At 51.2% G+C, this 21,597-nt stretch overlaps 1 protein-coding gene across 2 annotated transcripts in view; it reads right to left on the bottom strand.

Moving 5' to 3' along the window:
- The window catches only part of VAV2 (vav guanine nucleotide exchange factor 2), a 112,740-nt gene that overhangs the window by 63,365 nt on the left and 27,778 nt on the right, over positions 1-21,597 (bottom strand). For both annotated transcript variants that reach the window (XM_063144802.1, XM_063144803.1), the window contains exon 2: positions 20,062-20,178. In XM_063144802.1, coding sequence (XP_063000872.1) covers positions 20,062-20,178 — 117 coding nt within the window. The remainder of the gene's footprint in view (positions 1-20,061; positions 20,179-21,597) is intronic.

The raw sequence follows: 21,597 nt of genomic DNA, 5'->3' as shown, positions 1-21,597 counted from the left end.
GAAGGAACCATGAAACCTAAGGGAGGGGGAACCATCTGGGATGGGGGGAGGGGGGACCCTTTGGCCTCTTCCTCCCCTCCCCCACCACATACAAAAGCCCTTAATTATTTATCTTGTAAAAGGCGCTACTGGTCCTGGACACCTGATGCTCAGACGTGTCGGGGCTTCTGTCCCTTTCTGCTGGCCGGACAGGGACCATGGGCAGAGTCAGGGCCATGATCCCGTGGGAAAGAAAAAATCAGCTTTCCAAGACCCTCAGCTCTTCATTATTATTGTTGTTGTTTCTGTAGAAATACAGAACATTTCTGTATTTCTTCTTCCTGTGCTACCTTGTATGTGACATTTCTCATCCCACCTTTTCCTTGCATGGTTCCCCCCCCCTCTCCACTTTATCCTCACAACAACCCTGTGATGCTGACAGTCCATGACCAGGCCCAAATTCACCCAATGAATGCCATGCCTGTGTGGGGACTCGAACCCGGGTCTTGCGAGCCCCAGTCCAAAACCGTCACCACTAAGTCTGCCGAGGGGCTGGCGATGTTTCTGGGCAAGCGGCTGCCAGCTTCTGCAATAAATGTGGGGTTTTGTACCTCTAGGCTGCCTAGAGATATAAACCACACAGTGGATCCAATGCCCGTAAAACCATGTTTCCCTAAAATCCACAAAAACAGAGGTTGCCAATTAAAATCCCGAAGACAAAGCAATACCCACCCGTAAAAACCAACAGCCCAGGCTGAAGGGGCAGGCCAGCAAAAGCAGGAATGTCTTCAGAGCGGCCACAGAAAGACCCGATGAATGTGGACTCTAGAGGTCAATCATCCCGCACCACTAGCTGGGGATGATGGGGACTGTAGGCCAAAACATCTCTGCTTTAGCTGCCGGATCGCTGGCCGGTCTGTGGTCGTCACTCCCCGAAATGACCCTAAGCCAGACTCCCCTACTCTGGGGCCCTCCAGATATTTTGGACTTCAACTGCCATCATCCCCGGGAAGCAGAGCCAAGGGTCGGGAATGCTGGATGCTGTAGTCTAGAATGTCTGGAGAGCATCAGGTTGGAGATGTCTGCACTAAATATAGCTGGCACAAGCACGTGCGCACACACATACACAGAGGCACACACATTTCCTGTAATGGCCCATTCAGTCCCAGCGCTTCAGGAGCTCCACAGCATTAAACACGGCGTAATCTGTGGCTCCCCGGGGTTTCGCCCCCTTCCCCGGCGGCAAAAGATCACCTTTCCCCCCTCTCTTCTCTCAAAAGGCGTCCTTCAACCAGTCAATAGCAACAAAATTAAAGAGAGCAATCGTTAGGAACTTGAGGGCTTAATCCGCGCAGATCCGACGCCGCTGAAGATTATAAGAAGAGCAATAAATTTAATTGCGCCATCAGCCGCTGTGGAAAAAATAAAATGCAGAAGGCAAGATTGGCGACGGGGCAAAATCCAAGCATGGTTATTGATCGCGCATCTCCATATATTAACACTCGGTGCTGTCAGATTATTTGCAATGCTCCACGCGTAACTCAGTTGCTCGCCCAGAAATACCGATCAGCGAATGCAGCAGGGCCAAAACTCCCTGGCAGTTTGGAGGAGGATCAGCGGCAGAGAGGCAGGAAATCCTTCCCCCCCACCCCAAGTCCCTAGAGCTGGAGATCAGCTGCGATGCTGCGGATAAAGCGTTGGGTCTGAATCAGGGAGGCTGGGTTCGAATCCTGGCTCAGTTGCGAAATGGGCTGGATGTCCTTGGGGGCAGAGCCGCTCCCTGGGCCTCACCCACCCTCACAGGGCTGATGGGAGGATAGACAGGGAGGGAAAGGCTTGCGCACGTACCCTGAGCTGCCTGAACGAAAGGCGGAGGCGGCAGCGGGGAGGTGGGGGCAGAAGCGCCTGGTCTCTCAACCGATCGACTTTCCCCGACTTGGGTGTCTTCCTGATGTTTTGGACTTCAACTCCCATCAAGCCTCAGCCAGCACGGCCGACCATCAGGCATGCCATCACCCCTGGGCTATGGCTGGGAAGGATGGAAGCAAATGCATGCAGGTATGGGCTCTCCACGGCTCCTGGCTGAGGTAGCCACGTGTTTCAGAGTCCAGCCTCAAAGATCAGACCAGACAGGAGTATCAGACGGCCACCGCCGTCTCGTCTTGCTGGGGACCTTCCCAAGCCCTCACTGGGCCACTGCTAGACTGGACGCCCCCCGACCCCGGGCTTGCTCAGCCAGGCAATGGCCAGGTTCTTCTTTCCACAAATACTGCACGTTCACACTCAGATAAAAACAGTCAGCAAAGCCCAACATGCGACCACGCTCTCGTTTCCACTTTTAAAGACTGTTATCCATTTATTTGCATATGTCTTTTCCACAGTAAAACCATTCTCAAAACAGCTTACAGCAACACCAGGGGGGAAATAGATCAAAAGCAGCAACATTTCTGGATAGCTAACAATAACAAGCCATAACAAACATTGCACTGATCCTATGAACAGGCTTGAATGTATCACGCCTGCACCAAGAGCAAACAATCCACTGATAATTCATATGCGAAGACCTAATGAAAGAGGAACACAGAAGACGCGCTTAAACGCGAGCAGCAGCAGCGAAGCGGACCCCAGGCTCTCTGCTGTGATGCCCTGCCCTGCTCCTCCCTCACCCCCCCCCCAAAAAAAAGAGATGCGGGAAGAGAAGATGAACGAATCCCCTCGGCACCGCCGTGGGTCACGTTCCCCCGGCGCCAAGAGGCTGTGGGCCACATATGATTAAGCCTCCGCGCTGAGCCGTAATAAAACTTGATAGCGTGAAACGAAAATGAACGGATGCCGGTGCAGGGTATCAAGAAGGGATTTGTAAAATTGAGAGGAGACGCAGCCTCGGCGGAGAGATGATAACAATCAAGCTGCTGGAGCCATTATTTTCTACGACAAACTATCAGATAAGCACATGGATATGCTAGCAAACTCACCACAGCCACTGCGTAAATGTCAATTCGTAGGAGCTTTTCCCCATGCAGTGCGAATCTACAGAGTGAGTGTGGCATAGTGGTTAAGGAGTTGGAGACCCGGGTTCAAGTCCCCACTCGGCCAGGAAGCTCCCTGGGTGACACTGGGGCCAGGCGCTGACTCTCAGCCTAACCTACCCCACAAGGTTGTTGCGTGAGGGTAAAAGGGAGAGTCAGACAACCACGTGAGCCGCCTCGGGGCATAACTGTAATAATAAAGAAGCACAGATCCTGGGCTCTTACTTAAAAAGGGAAAGGAAGAGGCCCCCAGGCAGCTCAGACAGGGTCCAAAGGGCTGCTCCCACCTCACAAACCCAGTCCTAAGGTTGCCGAATTAAAGTCCCTCCAATCCAGGCCTCCTAACCCATATATTATGCAAATGGATTGCTGATGATGCAAATCAAGCACATTAATTGTTGCTTTGGTTACCAGCTGCTTTGCATCTGCTCTTGGCCAACGAGCACAAGAGGAGACCCGCTGGATCGGTTGCAGGAAGCCTGCTTTCAACCCAGGCTTTAAGGCTGCAGCCTTAAAGCCTTACTCTGAAGTAAACCCTCCCCATTCCAATGGGGCTGTGCAGAGAGCTGTAGCCTTGGACACCTACAATTCCACTCCCGGCGCTACGGGACAGCGTCTCTGAGAGGTTCTCCGCGCCGACAACCAGAAACTGAACGCAAACAGCGAACTGCACGGCGGAGCGCCTGGAGATTTCTAATCTCTCAGTCCGTCGCCTGAGCACCGTCACAGGCTCCTGGTCAACAGGAGACAACATGGATCCCCACCCAACCCAACCCCAGCCTGCTGGCCTTGCGCTGTGGAGGAGAACACAGTCAGAGTGTGCTGAGGACCAGAAAACGGACGATCGTCAAAGGAAGAGGAAGGCGGCCTGGACCAGGCTTGCACGCGACTCCTTCCCATGCTTGAAAGAAGTCCTGTGTGCCCACGGACGAGCAGGAGTGAGCAGGCCGGCCCGCTGGCTCCTGCCCACTCCCGTGGAGTTAAACAACCCAGGGACAGTCCGCCCCTGGGCTGTGGATCGTGACATCCGAACTTGGAATTGTAGGTTGTTTGGGGCTTGTCAGCCATGCTTTGTTTTTCTTCCTACCCTGTAACTTCCAGGTTCGGATGTCACAATAAACAACACAGGGATGTTATGTCCTTTGGTTGTTTGTCGTGATGTCTGAACCCAGAATTGTAGGTTTTTTAACTCAGTGAGAGCAGGCGGGCAGTTAGGAGTCAACACACTCACTCGTTCCCACTTCATGATCAACAACCCACAGTTAACAAACTGTGGCCTGTTTGCAATATGTGATCCAGGCATTTCCTCTTCCGAGTATTCTGTGCAAGAATTCAGCTGAGGCAGCCCCCTTCAAGACACAGACTTATAACAGTAAAACAGTTTTATGGTACTAGAGTTCTCTGAGCTATCCTGCGAAGTACCAAAATGCAAATGTTCAAATTGTGAATAGCTCCATCATTTGGGGTACAGTTTCTCCTGTGCCCCAGCCCGGAGGGAGGGAACGGTTAAGATTTGATTGGCAAAGCAACCATCAGGGTCTCTCCCCACCACCCCTGACACACACATCCTCAAACAGACCCACCTGGGACGGGGAGAAGCAAAGGAAATTATGCCAGATAGCTAACACCAGAGAACCAGGAAGAAATAAAGAAAAGAAGGCAAACATTCTTAATTGGCAAAATGTATTCAGGCTGCAGCATTCTGCTCTCCTTGGTGGAAAAATTCTGAAATTGCAAAGTGCTCACAGCCTGCATATAAATCCTCTCCTCGAGAGTGCTTTTCTTGAGAGCATATTAAAATTGGGAGGCACTGAGCGCCTCCATTCTTTGCCTCTTTCTAAAATATTCTCGCCCACCTTCCACAAAACAGCATGGGGCGGGGGTGGATGAGGGGGATTTTAAGGCATGCACCAAATTTTTAGACAGACAGAATAAGGTCACCACTTGAGCAAAACAGGGTATATGTTGAAAGGTTGGCACCTTCAGGGAGGATTCAGAAAATAAATTGGTTTTCTGAAGCATTGCACAGACGGGTTTTTATTTTGAGTGAAGTGGGAAGAAACCGAGCCGCCCAGAGGAGCAAAGTTTCTGGTTTCATCTTAATAGGAGACTCAACTCGAAACTAATGAGGCTCCCCAGAGGGCACACGGCCTCTCCCCTCCGGGCCGAGCAAGACAGGATGGGGACACATCTGCATGTCACAATCACCAAATAGTGTGACTTTTACTAAGCAACATAGTGAGCAGATTTGCATGTAACACTAAGCCATGGTTTAGATTAGCCATGATCTGTTGCTTTACCCATGAGTTGTCTTGCAAACAAACCAGGGCTTGTTTCCCCTATTTCTGGTTTGTTTGTTTCTGGCCCATTTTATCAGCCCTTGGAGCTGTTTCATTTTCACACTGCTCTTGCTGGGCTCCTCCATTTCAGGGCAGGCAGCAGTGCAAACAAGCCAGGACAAAGCCACGGTTCTGGGTTCAGACACCAGAACAAGAGGTGGTTTAAACAAGCCAGGCTTCCTAAACCAAAACAAACCATGGCCTCTATTTGTGGTTTGTCGCTGGTTAACAAACCATGGTCCATGCAAAGGGCTGAAGGGAGCCCTGCCTCGCTCGCTCTTGGAGAAAACCACGGCTTTAGGGGAACATCTAAACCACTGCTGCCTTCCAAACGGTCCCTCCTTCCCCGATTGGGTGCCCTCCAGATGTGTTGAATTACAACATCCAGAATTCCAGGATGCTGGGTGTTGTAGTCTATTATCCCATCACAAGGCGACTACTGCCTTTTTAGATGCATCGTGGTGGCTGTCTGTCACTCCTGCCCACCCAAACACCCTTGGCAGCACAGCTCCCCGGCTGCTAGAGCCTTGACCCAGCATGACAATCAAGCCCGAGCGCCAGGCGGAAGGCAAAGTTCCCGGGAGAATGGAGGTGGCGGGGTTCTCCAGATCCAGAGGAAATGTGCGAGTTAGCCAAGGCCGTGCTTTCTTCCCCACCGTCCTCAGGTGATCCACAGGTCAGAGCTAGAAATGGCTTCTCGGGGTATGCAAGGGATTGTGAATGAAGGCCACAGCGCCATGTGATTATGGCAGGTCCAACAGGCCTCTCCAGAACGGTGCTCCGAGGTGCAGACCCCTCTCTGGGCGGCCCACAGCTCTCTGCCCCCTCCTGGCTGCTGTATTACTTCTTATGATTTCTTCTTTGTCACTGGAAGGCTGGCTGCATGCAAAGAGAAGGGCTGCCCTCAAGCGCCACCCGGTTTATTTGGGGTCAAAAGAGCGGTTGGGTGCGCTGGAGCTCAGGCGCCACCTCTGCCACGGACTGCGGTTCCGGGGCCACTGAATTTTCTTTTCGTCTCACCAATTTGCCTTCTGGGAAATGAGTGTTTTGTGGCCGCCCACGCCTCCATGGCAGCCATAAAAAAGCAACTCTTAGCATGCACACACACACACACGCATATATACATGCTGGACTGCTGTAATGCACTGTACATGGGGCTGCCTTTGAAAATGATCTGGCAGCTTCAGCTAGTGCAGAATGCAGGTGGGGGTGGGGAAAGGAAGATTTATTTATTTATCTGCAAATGGTCCGACTTCCCCCCCCCCCCCCGCCAAGAGCCTCCTCCGCCCCCCCTTTCCCTTTTCCCACTGACACGTTTTCCTCACCAGCGCAGAGTTATGGCGTTTTTCAGCTCCAATAAACATCTTCCGGTGGGTCAAGGAGACGGGAGCAAATTAAAACAATTGACTGCGAGGCTCAAAAGTTGCAGCTGAGAAGCTGCTAATGATCTGGATCTTTTCTCCTCTGCGGAAGGAGGAGGAAGAGGAGGAGAAAAGAAGGGGGAAGGTAGGTGCCCTGATCTGAAGACAGACACGGCGTTGCTCTTCCCATCCTATCTGAGGTCATCATTGCTCCTAACGGGATAGTCAATATCAGTGTATTTCCCCGGGATGCCTGTGCAGCGTCCTGCCCTGAGAAGGAGCCTGGAATACATGGATAATGCCACAGTATTTCACTCTCCCAACACAAAGGGCTCCATTCTCAAGGGGTGCCTGGCGTCAGGTGGGCCTCAAAGGAAAGCGGTCGGGAGAAAGTTAAGACACTCACATCTAAGGTACTGGGATGGGGGAGGTGGGCAGGTGACCCCGGCAGGACAAAAACTTTCATGGACCAGCACGTTCATGTCAACACAGCGGTAAAGATGCAGTGCTGTCAAGCCTGCAAGACTACGGTGTTTTTATTCGTAACTGCTGGAGGTTTTGATTTCATAGAATCATAGAATAGCAGAGTTGTAAGGGGCCTACAAGGCCATTGAGTCCAACCCCCTGCTCAATGCAGGAACCCACCCTAAAGCATCCCTACTCTCAAGCAAGGACATGGGATCATTGGGGAAGAGGAGGAGGAGCAATTGCAGATGACGACAGCAGCAGTGAGGAGACTCACTGACTGAGGGGGGCAATGTGGGGAGCCTCCGAAATCTGGAACCAGCACTGCTCCAGATGTTGTTGGACTGCAAGTCCCACAATCCCTAGACAGCATCTTCAATAGTGAGGGACGCTGGGAGTCCGAGAACATCCAAAGGGCCACATCTTCACCATCCCCGCTTATAGCTCACAGAATTCCTATACGGAAGTCCTGCCAACAGGCACATTTAAACTATCCATGCATTAAAAGGCAGACGATTAATCGGTTTAAAATAGATGATGAATGATTCTGACTGAAATTTGCAGCCCTATCACAAAATAATAATAATAAAAAATGTCCGGTACTTTTTCTGAGAAAGGAAACAACGGTGCGTCTGCGCATGTATTGTGCGTTTTTGTGCGTTTCCATTTGCGATGAGCCACGATGCAATTTCCACACAATTGATGTGTGTGTGTGTGTGTGTGTTGCCGATGGATCTCAGGCACCTCCAGCGTTGAGGCTGCAGCCTCGTTCATTCATGGTCCCAGCCTTCATGGCCGGGGGTGTGTGTGTGTGCAAGTGAGTGAGACATTCTCCTCCTCAGACCCACCATCCAGCTCCTGCTAATGATAGATTAAAATGCAACCACAGCCAGGCAAAAGAGCCATTAATGCAGCCCAGGAAAAAATTAACGGCGAAGGCCCAAGGGAGGGGCTGAGAGCTGCCTGCTCCTTTCCTTTCCTCTCCCCCCCCCCCCCCCCGCTCTTCCTGGGGATAAAGAAAAAGAACAGCGTCTCCACATCAGTAACTTTTAAGAATTTCAAGCAGCGGTTTGCAAAAAGTCTCTCCACAATTTTCAATGAACAAAGCAAGCAGCAAGAAAGAGACACGTTCCAAATCTGGTTGCCCTCTAGAGGTGTTGGACTACAACTCCTATGGCTGGCTGGGGATTATGGGAGTTGTAGTACAACACAGTCAGAGGAGGTGCTGGAGCGTCCAAGGCACATTCTCTCAGAAGCCCTTACTGCAGCCCTGTGAGGTAGGCCGGTATTATTATGGGATGGCTGAGGGAGTGGTTTGAGGGAGGAGAGAGGAGAGCACGTCTTCCGGACTAGACCTCCCATATTCCTATTTATTTATTTCCTGGGGAAATCGAGGCGATGGATGTGGGGTTCCCAGGGAGGGCCGTCGTGGTGGTCTTCAGCGCCACGGCTCCAAGGGCAGCTGGGCGGAGACAGACCCACAAGCCCTTAGCTGCTGCCCACCAGCACCAGGGCTTCCATAAAGCAAAGGGGCCTGAACTGCCCAGTCTAGCCCACCGCGCCACCCCAAACCACTCAGCACTTTGCACAGGGATCGCTCATAATGCACTGTTTTGTGTGGTGCAGTGGCTAAAGTGTTGGACTGGGAGTCGGGAGACCCGGGTTCTAGTCCCCAACTCAGCCATGGGAACCCACTGGGTGACTTGGGGCCAGTCACGGACTCTCAGCCCAGCCTACCTCACAGGGTTGTTATTGTGAGGATGAAAATAGAGAGGAGGAGGATTATGTACGACGCCTGTGGGTTCCTTGGAGGAAAAAAGGCAGGATATTAATGCAATAATAATATTTTCTGCTGGGAAAAGCCATTTCTCCCCCAGCTACTGTGGGGATTGCAGCTAAGCTCAGAGGGAAGTCTGGGGGGGGGGGGGGAGCAAGGGGCAGAGCTCCTTGGCTAAAATAACAAGGCCCGGCCCCGGCCATCCCACCCAGCCCTGGCTCCACTGCCCTGCTGGAGTCCCCAAAGAGCCCCCCCTTCCCCTCCAGGAGACATGCTCTGCTTCAGCAATGTGGCTGCATTAGTGGCTGCCATGCACAGAGTCTCCGCGTCTGCTGCTGGTTTACCTGCGTTCCTCACGCCACGGTCACGGCAGAGTGTTCTGAATGTGCAAATAGCCCTACAGGGGATCTGTCAGCCGCAATCACCCGGCTGCTGCGTCCCCGTCCACCTTACTTAGCGAGCGGATCTTCCAACTTCAGCACGCGGGTCTCGGAAAACTTCGCCGTTTTAGGCAAGCAGGAGGATGAAAAACATCCACACCCCGTTACCACCACTACCTACTGATTTCACAGAGATTTAAACCACCCATTCCCACCTCCGAGGCTGCAGGGGTCTTCTGAAGTTCGGGCAGGATGGGGTACATTTGTAATACACATCTTGTTTTAATTTGGCTTTTCCAAATTGCTGGTATAGTTTTTAAGAGTAGTTTTAAACACGACTAAGGTCTTACGGATTTCGCTTACTGAATTTTATGCGAACCACTTTGGTTGGTTCCACAAAGGCGATATAGAAATGCAATAAACAAACAAACATTGGTCCCATTAATCACACATTAATGACAGTCGCTATCTGTAGTTGCCCGGACAACTGCAAGACCCTTCCCGCCTCTTCCTCTCTCCTACACGGCACAGCGGCTGAGTCAGAGGAGAAGCAGGCAGACCTTTACGGGGTAGAAGAGCTGGAAAGAGGAAGAGGAGGAGGAGGAGGAGGAAAAGGGATGGAGCCTGGAAGAGGAGTGGGTGGGTAGGTGGGTGGGGAGGCTGTGTCCATTAAGAGCTGGCGGAGGAAAAGGAGGAAAAGGAGGAGAGGGCGCCTGGTCACAGCTTTGCTCAGCCTCCGGGGAATTCTCTAATGCGTTTATTGCATTAATATACCGCCCCATAGCCAAAGCTCTCTGGGCGGTTTACAAAGCTTAAAAGACCGGCCATTGAAAGACAGATCCCTCTGCTTGGGGCTAATCTGAACACGTGAGACGTCCCCCAGGGATGGCCTGGCTTTGGGATGGCATCCCTACACCGTGCGGTCAGGCGGCTTCCACAAAGGCCGACTTCTTGCATTTCACGTGGATTCTATCTCGTCGGTTCCTGGCTTCGGTGTCCTCAGCCATTCCTCCGAGCGTGTTTCCATGAGTACTATTAACAAAGATGCGCCCAGCCGGCCCTCCTCGCTTTCCCGTGGGTCTTTGATACCCCCAGAAAGTCACGACGCTTCTCAGGACAGGACTTGCTTTCCGCTAGAGCATTTGCACCTGCACGGCTTTCCACTTTCCCCCGTGGAAAAAGCAGTTGCTGAAACTGATGCCCACAAGACGGGAGGCTGATGCACGCATGGGGCTAGTGGCGCTTGAGAACGCTCGTCACTTTTTGATCCGTCTATTACTGCATTTGTATTCCACCTTTCCCCCTTTTGCCCAAGACAGCTTACAGGGTCCCCCACCCCCTCTCCACGTTATCCTCACGACAACCCTGCGAGGCAGGTGAGGCTGAGAGCGAGAGACCAGCTCAAAGTCACCCAGGGAGCTTCACGCCCGAGGTGTGTGTGGTGGGGGGAGGGACTTGAATCTGGGTCTCCCCAGTCTCAGTCTAACCACTACACCACACTACTTGTGGCTTGGCAATGCTCCTCCCATCGACAATGATGCAGTGCTGAAAGGCGGCTGCCGTTCCACCCCACTTCCCTGCTCTGCCTCCCCTGTGCATCCAGTCAATTATCCTTTAATCCCCTCTGACAGGAATTAAATCAGATCGAACTGAACAGTCTGCATTATTTTCTGCATACAGAAGGTTGGAGGACATTTGCTCCACCGGGTCCTGCTGTTGACAGGAGCTCTCTCTCCGACGAGGACAATAGGAGGACATTGTCTCAGCAGGGCGTTAAAGCCATATGTAGGCTGACGTATTGTGCATCCAGTTCTGCCCCTCCTGGTGGAGGAGCTGACCAGGCTGTTGATGGGCCCACACCTGATTTTGTGGTCTGGGGAGATGGAGATTCTGCCTCATCCTCATCAGAATCGACTGCTGTACACTGGAAGGTCTAAGGGCTGGTAGAGTCATGACAGCAGCTTTCTGAGGAAGTTAGGACAGCTTCTCTCAGGTTGTCCTGTTTTATGCTCACAATCTACCTTAACCTTATGAAGGTAGGTTGGCTTAGAGGGGGTGACTGGTCCAAGGTCACCCAGTGAGCATCTTAGCTAGGATTTGAACCCAAGTTCCTGTGATTCAAGTTTTACCGTCTACCCACAGCCCTGCCTCTGGAACGACATTCCTTTCAGATATACTTTCAAGAAATTCACACCAGGCAAGAGACTCGGTTCCTGATACCAGACTCCACATGGATATAAACCAAGCACAGACTCATAGCTGCTAAGACGCCCAGCAGCGGAGCCACCATCTGAAGGGCAAAACTGCAATTACTCCTAAGTCAGGAGAACAGCTTGGGACCATAGCCAGCAACCACAATGGCTCTCTCGCGATTTCCCTCAAACCTTCCTCGGGATTTTACACACCTGCCCTTCCAACAGCCGGAGGGCGGCCATGCCGGTTGCACTGGCGGAGATCCGAAGCCGTGTGCTAATTAGCCTCTTGATAAGTTAATTACTTCTATTCTGCACTGGGCTCTGTTCAGCCTCGGGAACAATTATAATTACCAGATGTTCCAAAAGAATTCAAAGACTCCGTGAAATATTTCCAATTCACGGCAAAAACGAAAACCCCAATAAGAATCGTTTTCCCCGGCAGATTCTGACGTTCCGGGAGTTGATTCCAGGGCTTCGTCCCTGGGATCGCACCGGGAAAAGCAAACTCACAGGGCGCAAGGGAGCATTTGAAGCAGCAAGGATTTCCACGCAGTTGAGATCGATCGCACAGACCCACACACACACACACACACACAAAACAGGAGGCGGCGATTTTAAAACTGCCACATGAAAAGGCGGCCTTTTTTTCACTTCCCTTCCCGCCAGCACCCAAGGGCTGATGAGAATCTGTGGCTGGGGTTTCCCCCCGAGCTGAAGCCACCATCCACTGCCTTCATTAACGGCAGCAGCACCCAAGTTGGCCCTCAAAGGGTGTCGTCACAACCAATAAGCCAGGCATCACGGGCTAACCTGCCTATGTGCACGGCTCATCCCTGGGATGACACCACTTCTAGGACTTCCCTGTCTCCACCGCAACACTTGCCAGAAATCTATTCATACATCCAGCTGCTGATCACCAAAGGATGCAACGTTGCACATGTCAGCCAGGCCTGGATCTGAGGACAAGTTCAGGACGGAAGGACTATGTACCCCGGTTGCTGGGGAACATGGGTGGGTGGGTACTGCTGCTGCACTCATGTCCTGCTTGTGGGTTTTCTGTGGGCAAGTGGTCAGCCGCTGTGTGAGCAGAATGCTGGCCTAGAAGGACCCTTGGACTGATCCAGCATTGGGGCTCTTTCACCTCGTGCCTCAGCAGTTAGAATATTTGTGCATACTCTGTGACTGAAAGGGGCTCGGAAGGCCATAGCTTTTAGCCCATTACAAAACTCCTTTCAAAAGAGAAAGGGAGAGGAAGCTCTCTTTTGGGGCTTCTTTTTAATTTCACAATAACAAAAGCAAGATATCCAGGTGGCTCCAATGTGTGGGGTGGGGGCGGGGGCACTTATTCATCGCCAAAAAAGGACAGCAATTTGCAGGTTCATATGTATAGGTGGAAACGTAGAAATAATACACTCTTATTTAAACAGAAATACAAGACAGATCTCGCCATGTGCTCAGCCCGCGGTCTGGCTGCTAGCCTGAACTCTATTTTATATTAAGTTTTTCTTGCTGTTTGTATCTGTATACTTTTGTGTTGCTTTTTTTTTTATCCTGAGAGGCTTCTAAAAATAATTTTAAATGAAATAAAATAAGTGCTTGATAGGTCCCTGTCGCTCCACCCCCCCTCACGGTTCTCTGGCTTTAAACCAGCGATGGACCGGGCAGCCCATCAAACAGAGGACACCGTCAGATGGATGACTCTCCTCTGGCAGCTCTCCAAAATAGAGGACCGTGCTCTGTAAAGCAGGACACCCGGCCACCCTATTTCGGGGGAGGGGGTGCTCTACACCACAGAAGCAACATATAAAAGGTGGCCTAGAAACCTTTTTAGAGTTCATGTCCTTTCAAAGAAATAGGGTGGAGGAAAGGGCTGCCCTATTACTGCTGCTACAGGACCAGGGCGGCTCCTCCGTCCGTCCGTCCCAAAAGCCGCCGTTGCTTCTACGCTGAGAGGGCGACAGACCAGCATTGCGCTCTGAGCGTCAAAGGCACAGAGGTTGTCTCCGTTTCAGACTCTGATGGCGCATTTTGCCTGGGGCAAAGGGAAGTTGTGTGGCTAACAGTGGTACAAGCAGATTCATTCACACACACACACACACACACACACACACACAGAGAGAGCCCTTCCCAGGCCAATCAGCAGACGTCTACGGGGAGGCTAGTCCTTAAGGGGCCTGCCAATGACACCCACCCACCCCACGCCCTGGTCACTTCCAGGGAAACATACAAGATCGCATGGTCAGATCTCTGCGCGGGCCACAGATTTGAAACATTTCAATTTGCAATCCCTCATCTTCACAATGTTGTTTTCTTCCTTTTGTTTGTTTTGTGTAACCCCTGTCTTTAAGAACATCAGAAGAGCCCTGGTGCTGGATCAGACCAAGGGCCCATCTATTCCAGCACTCTGTTCACACAAGGGCTGACCAGTCATCAGCCAGGGATGAACAAGCAGGACGTGGTGCAATAGCACCCTCCCACCCATGTTCCCCAGCAACTGGTGCACACAGGCTTACTGCTTTCTACTTGGAAACCGCACTCAAGCCGGCCAACCGCAATAAAAGGCATCATTTAAAATGCAAACGTAATTAAAACAATCATAAAACAATTAAAAACATTTTTTTTAAATAAAAATGCAACTATGAGAGAATAAAACCAACACCCAACCCAACAGACCAGCTTTCATGCCAAAGGCCTGCCTGAGTAAAAATACATTTGCCTTCTGCTGGAAGGAGAACAAAGAAGGAGCCAACGAAGCCTCCTCCTGCAGAGAGTTCCAGAGTTCGGGAGCAGCCACCAAGAAGGCCCTCCTCTCCTGTGTGCCTCCAGTCGCTGTGTGACCAAGAGAAGGGCCTCCCCAGGAAACCAGTTTAGCTGAATATTAATGACTGGTGCCCCAAGGAAAAAACCAGAAACACTGGTGGACAGAGGAGTTGATTCGTTAAATGCCCCCAGCCCCACCCCAGTACATGTCAATAAAGTGCTTTTGAGTTTATCGCCTGTCTGGCAAGAGGACAAATTAAGTGGAGAAACTTTCTGGGTAATCCTGTGATCCCAGAACTTAATCTACTTAGAGGCCAACGGCGGCGGCGGCAGCTTGAAGAAAGAAGCCCAGGCAGCCGGCTCGGCCAGACGCAAAGTGCTTCTCAGTCCCTTCCGCTGCCCTTCCATTTTGAGAAGCCAAGTTTGGTCAAAACAGACGGGGCTGCTCTCCGCAGGTGCTGCCTCCAGAACAGATGTTTCCAGCTCAAACTACTCAAACGTCAACGGCGGAAGTCCATCCCCCCCCCCGCTTTAAAAATAATAATAATGACTCAATTACAGATTCCTGTGTTTGTTCAACTGTGCAATCGCAAGACCTCTTTCCGCGTTCCACCGCACGGCAAGAGCTCTTCATGAGTCAAGGACGTTTGTTTATTCAATGTATTATCCCACCTTCCCGTTGGCAACTTCAAACACAGTCTAACATCGGGGACCTCAGAGAGCCACGGTTGTTTATACTCTCAGTCAAGGTAACCCAAATTGCACACCGAGAGAAACCGCGTTTTGCAACACGGAGCGCTTTAGGCAAACACATCCGTCGGTCATTTCCAATCTGCACGCTGAGGAGAGAACTGTGAAGCGTTGCCAGGAGAAATAAGCTAAGCTGTTCAAGGAGCTGCACGCCCAAAGTCGTTCAAAGGGCCGTGAGCCCCAAGCACCCACCCGCTGCCGAGGAGGCTGCCTGCTGTCTCTCTGCATTATTTAGTAATCTGGCTTTGCTTCCTTCCGGTCTGCCCAGAGTAGGTAATTCCGCCACAGCTCCAGACTTGATCATTCCCAAAGCAGAGGGGAAGCAGAATGATTTGTCCTCGGAGGCTGCCCATTGTGCCTCTGCATGAATTATTGCCCCAGCTTGGCCTCCTTCCAGTTCAGGGGCACAACCAGATCAATAACTCACACAGACACCCAGAGGGCACGGGCTCCTCTGAAAGCGATTCTTCTTCTTGCATGCTCTAAAAACAAAGAGTTTCGGCTGCAAGAGTAAAGCAGGTCTCTATGTTTAATTCGGAGGGCGGGGAGCACACCTTGGCCATCTGAGTTTGGAAATCCCTGTCCAAATAACTGATGCCTCATATTTCAACTCCTCCTGCCCCCACCCACCCCACACACACACAGAGGGGAAACGGCACAATCCTAGAGTGTTTGGGGTTTGCCAGAACAACTTTGCTCCTTGGGACATCAGAGGCGTTTCTGGTCCCAACCAACAGGCACAGAGCCTGAACCGTGCAGAAATTTTCCAGCCGGCCCTCCTCAATCATCACCCAACAATCAGCTGCATTCAGTGATGCACAGGCCCTGCCCGGGCCTTCTAGGTCGCAGAGATTCCTGCTGCAAATGGGGGAGGAGAGACCGTGGAGCATTTTGGCCTCCTTCCTTGGCTCCGGCAAGCCGGCAAAAGCAATCCCTCCCCACGGGGATCCAGAGGACCGCTTGCACCGCCGGCAGACGGGCCGTGGGCGGACGGGAGGCAATGCTTCCTTTGCCCTGCCTTGCAGCTGCCAACCAACACACTGTGCCGTGCCGTTCCCACTTCCCTGCCCCTTACACAAACACACCGACGGGCAGGCAGGCCGACATACACAAGCCCAAGCTAAAACCCACAACACAGCAAAAGGGAGGCAGGAAGCAGCAAACTCCACGCAGACACCACGTCATCACTTGACAGCACGGGACGAGCCGGTGCTCAGACTGAGATGCCTCTTGCAAGCGTGCGGGAAAAGTCCCTCCATTTGCTGCCACCTGAAAGCAGGGGGACCCAGAACCTCCTTCTGCAAATGGACCGGTTCCGTATCAGAGGCGCTTCCGGGGACCGCATTCGGGGTGGGTGGGTGAGTGGGTGCTGCTGCTGCTGCACTCATCTCCTGCTTGTGGGCTTCTTCGAAGCACGAGATTCTTCACGTTGTGTGAGCAGAATGCTGGGCTAGATGGGCTCTGGGATTGCTCCAGCACGGCTCCTCTCAAGGAGCGACACCTAAAGGTGCGTCTGCCCCCACCCCAAAGGCCTCCTCGACACTCAAAAACCTATTTTGCCACACGTCAAACTTGAGATTCCAGCAGGAATTATCTACTCTTTCTCAATGGAATCTGAGATCTTTTCGGGAATTCTGTACACAACACCAAATTCTGCACTGCATCTGTGTGGAGGCATATGCACAGCCTGGTTCCCAACCCAAACCACTGTGCTTCGGAGACAAGGGTTCTCCTCCGCTCCGAGCGGAACGGCCCCTGGCGCAAGGAAACTGCGCACAGGGGTGTGCCCAGCGCACACACGTCGCTCCAGAAATACATCCAAAGGGAAAACACTTCAAAGCCTGACGGCAGAGGTTGGCAGCAGCCAGGAAAAACAGCCACGAGACCCCTGGCTCAATCGCCGGGCTGTTCAGCATCTTAATTTTTTTCGCTGACTCGTGACTCAACCATCCTCCCCTTCCAGGTTTTCATAGCGACATCCCGCCACATCCATCATTCAGAACTGCAGAGTCATTAAATTGCTTCTTTTAAAACCATTCCTGGCAAGTTCAAAAGGAACGGGGGGGAGGGGGGAGAGAGACGGATAAAAGAGCCCTTTCTGCTAAGTTTACGAGTACCCAGAATTACAGCTCCTTGGAAGAGAAACCATGAGAGTATGGCTTAAAGAGCCACCGAAAATTGTGCTCAGCTCCCCCTTCCAGCTCCTCACCACCGCCAAGGGCCCCGGGGGGATTGAATCCATATTTATCTACGCAGCTCATTATGCCAGCTGAGGCAAAGGGAAGAGCCAGCCTGCGCACCCGCTTTTATGCTGCCCCTGGCTGTCGCTAGCTGGAGGCTTGTGGCCCGCGCTGCCGTTCCGCCTCGTGCACGGAGGGGTTGCTATGCGGAGCCCCGGGGCTGCGGGTCTCCATTTTGCTTTTCTGCCTCGAGCCATGAGGAACAGATGGACAAACGGGCCCCAAAGTAGCCCAGGCGGAGAGCGGCCCGGCTTCCCCACGCCTGTGCCACCCACAGATGTATAGGCAGCCTACGCCAACCTTATGTGCTCCAGATGTTTGGGACTTCCACTCCCATCAGCCACAGCCAGCACAGACAATGCTCAGGGATGCTGGGTGCTGTAGTGCAGAACATCTGCAGAGCACTAGGCTTGGGAAGGTGGGTGTACAGTGCAAACCTGGATTGGAGGGGGGGCTTTTAACACCCCCCACCCCCACCCCGCTAAGCCAGAGCTCTCTGCAAAGCAGGCCTGTGTGCAAGCAAGGACCTGCGCACGACCCCTGACTTGCGCACGGCCTGCCTGTGCCTTTGCCCTCTGGGCGTCGGAATGAAAGGCTGCCTTTGCTGTCCACAAAACTATTTGCAACTGGGGCGGGGTGGGGTGGAGTGGAAGCAACATTCAGGCCTACAGTGGGCGCCTGCTCTTCCCAGCTTATCTCCCCACCCCGTTATGACAGGCAGTAAAATGACATGAATTGCTGACTGAGTGCATATTCCTTGAAAATACATTGGGGAAGAAACCAGTGGCCATTTCTTTAGCCAAAGAGGCAAAAGCACTTACACTCTCTCCCTTCCTCTTGCACTTGGTTAACTAGTGCTCTGCTTGATACCAAAAACAGAAGAGCGCTGAATTCTGTGATCTGTATCAGTTTTGGAAAATGATGCTGTTTTGCATGTATTTCCTGAATGCGCATAATTGACCCTGCATTTGCTACTCAAGTGGCGGGGCACTGTGCTATGCAAGAGCTGAACCCCCACCTTGGACAACTACAGAGTGCCCCTCCCTCTCCATCGGGGGAAAAGAAGAGGGGGAAAAGGGCAATTGCCTCGCCTCCGCTGAGACACCGGCTGCCTTTGACTCTTTCTCAAACATCACCCAGCCAGTCCATCGGAGGACAGGAGCTGATCCAAGTCAGCCATGAAGACATTGGCATTTCGTGTGACCTGAAGATACACATTCACCCTGAAGTGGAAGCAATTGTAAATCAGTACAAAGTTTGGTGGCACCACCAGCACTGATGTCCTGGTTGGCTCATTGTCCATCTTTATGGGGGATGTTGCTGTAGAGGACCTCAACACCCATGCTACCTGGGAGAGTTTGTCAATGGATTGCCATTTCATCAGGAGGTCAGTGGCATAGGGGGGCAGTATGTCCTACTTCTGGGTTTCCCACAGACAACTGCTTGGCCACAGCGGACCCATGGTCTGATCCAGCATCGGGGCTCTGCTTCTGTTCCTAAGATCCATTGTCTACAGCCAAGACCTACAATACAAACGCATCTCTTCAGACTCATCCGACAGTGACTCAAAATGTAAGGATTTAAACCAGGTGCTTCTCAGAGTACAACACCCACCCACTCATGTCAACAAGCCGGACTGATACCTGGGAGTAATCTACTACAGGGCAGACCCGGAAGCGGAAACAAGAGCACGCCACTTGTTGCCACTGACAGGTCCCGGATGAAACCACTTAAACCTGACCATGATCTCCAACCCACCTTGGACAAGGACATTCCCTTCATACAGTCCTCGTGTCCTAGGCCAGTCCTTGCCCAGCCTAAAACAGCTACTCACCAGCAACAGCAGAACATGCAACTGAGGTGCAGGAAGCTGACCCTGACCCTGACCCTGTGCCCACATCGATTCTGGCAACATGACCACAGCAGCTCATGATGCCCTCCACAGCATCAGGGTTCATACACCTGCTCATCTCCCAGAGGGATCTATGCCGCCGTTTGCCAGCAGTGCCCCATTGGCTTCTACCACGGGACAAGCAGGCCAGTCTCTACCACTCCAAAGCAGAAGTGGACCCACAACTGACATCTGAAATGGCAATATTCAAAAAGCAGTGAGGGGGGGAGGCATTTTCCCATGACACTCTGTCATTGGCCTCAAGGTGGCCATTCTTGAACAAAGGAAATTCAATTATGGAGTTCAATGCAAAACAGATGAATAACAATCACCAAGACGTTCAACTCTATCTCCTCTGGCTTGAAAAAGGACCAAGGTTTTTGTACATTTTATTTTTGTTACTCTGCATATGTTAATCAGCACACTATTGCAAGGATGTCTGCATGATCACCCAACAACTTTGTGAACGGACACTGTAAATAAGGGAGTAATGATCACTTGCTGCATTTCAGTCCCCCCTGACATGCCAGTTCTGTAGATACATAGATATCTCTAACCCAGGACAACATTTCATGCTTCTGACAGGCTGCAGTTGCATGAAAGCTTCTGCCATGATAAATTCATTAGTTTTTCAGGTGTCCCAAGCTTCTTAGTTGGTTTTGCTCCAATAGACTCACACAGTGACCCTTCCTAAGATACTCCACGGTCCCAAGAATTACTCTTTTCCAAGACAAAGAAAACAATTCACATTTGGAATGGAACTCACACCTGATGAACAGACGTAAGACATTTGAGAACATTGACTTTGTACACCTTGATTTGCAAATGGTTCCCCTAAATTCCTGCTTGAACCACCTTTGTTTGGAAAGACAACCACAAGGAAAACCAGACTTACTTTTCCAAAATCCCGCACATCAAAGAGGTCGAAGGGGTCAAACAGCTCACTGTTCCGTAAGTTGAACTTGTCGTGACACACTTTGAGGAAAGTCCGAATGTTCTTCAGGCAGAGAAACTGAAAGAAGAAAAAGAAAAAAAGGGATTCAAGTTTCTGTGGATATTCGTGAGATTCATGAGGGAATGAAAAATGCATTTACATGAAACATGCTGGCTGGGAAATGCTGGGAGAGACAGTAAGCCTATGTACACCAGTTGCTGGGGAACATGGGTGGGAGGGTGCTTTTGCACCATGTCCTGCTTGCGGGTCCCTGGTTATGTATTCAGCCTTTGTTGTCCCTGTTATTTATTTATACTTAAAACATTTATATCCCACCCTATATCATTAAGATTTCAGAGCGGCGTACAGATAAAAGCACACAGTATAAAACAATAAATATGCACAGTTAAAAACAAAACAAGTTAAAACAATATATAATTTAAAAGAAGTAAAAGCAATTAAAACAGTTAAACCAATGTGCCAGTGAGTTTAACCATCAACGGCTTTGTTAAAAAGCCATGTTATCTATCTGGCCATTGCATTTTGCACAAGCTGCAGCTTCTGAGCCATCATCAAGGGCAGCCCCACGAAGAGCATGATTTCGTTGTCCACATCTCAGTAAGGACATTCTAGAGCGGGAAAAAGGTACAGGAAAGTGACCAAAGGGATGGAGCAATGCCCCAATTTGGTCACTTTGGTCTCTCTTTCCCTGAGATGTGGACAACCAACTCATGCCACACTTCTTCTTCTTCTTCTTCTTCTTCTTCTTCTTCTTCTTCTTCTAGCTCAGTTGTATTTTGCAAAAAGAGAAGGAAGTGTTTGTGTAGGGGGAGGCTCCCCAGAGACTTGGCGCCTGGTCAAAATGCATCCACCGGGCCTCTGGATCAGTAGCCAGTGCTAATGCCGCCCCACTTTCCTAGCAAGAGTGATTCCGCCTCTGACAAGTGCAGTAATGGATTGATGGACTGTGACCGCTTGCAGGCGAGGATCTCTCCTGAGTCCCCGTAAAAGGCACCCTAAGTCTTTAACATGCTGAAATCAGGCGAGAGAAATGGATTCGCTCCCAATGAACGCAAGGCCGGTTTGCACAAACGCAAACAGATAAGATTTTGGTGGGCTGCCTTGCAGGCAAGCCATCGCTAGAAGATGGTAACAGAAGATTCAGAAGCAAAATTAAATTAAACGGCCAATACACCTAACTCCAAAACACGCATTCCGTTTCTTTGTTTGTTTTATAGACCCCGGTTCCTGTGCCTTCAAGTATCAGTTTGATCTGCGACATCAGCATATTTATTTACATACTATTCCTGATTTCTCAAAAAGCAAAGGTTGCTGCATGGAACGCAAGTCCAAAATTCCAAAGTCGACATTAGTGTAATACCTCTATCAGGCCCACTAAAAGGTCACCAAAAAAAGTGCAAGCTTTTGAGATGGCCAGATCTCATCAGGCAAGAAGTTACCAAAAAAGGTCAATAGGCATAAGAGAAGCCCACATTG

Source organism: Elgaria multicarinata, chromosome 19, assembly GCF_023053635.1.
Source record: "Elgaria multicarinata webbii isolate HBS135686 ecotype San Diego chromosome 19, rElgMul1.1.pri, whole genome shotgun sequence".
Lineage (NCBI taxonomy): Eukaryota > Metazoa > Chordata > Lepidosauria > Squamata > Anguidae > Elgaria > Elgaria multicarinata.
The sequence above is the reverse complement of the archived record's forward strand: the minus strand, read 5'-3'. Positions and strand labels throughout refer to the sequence as shown.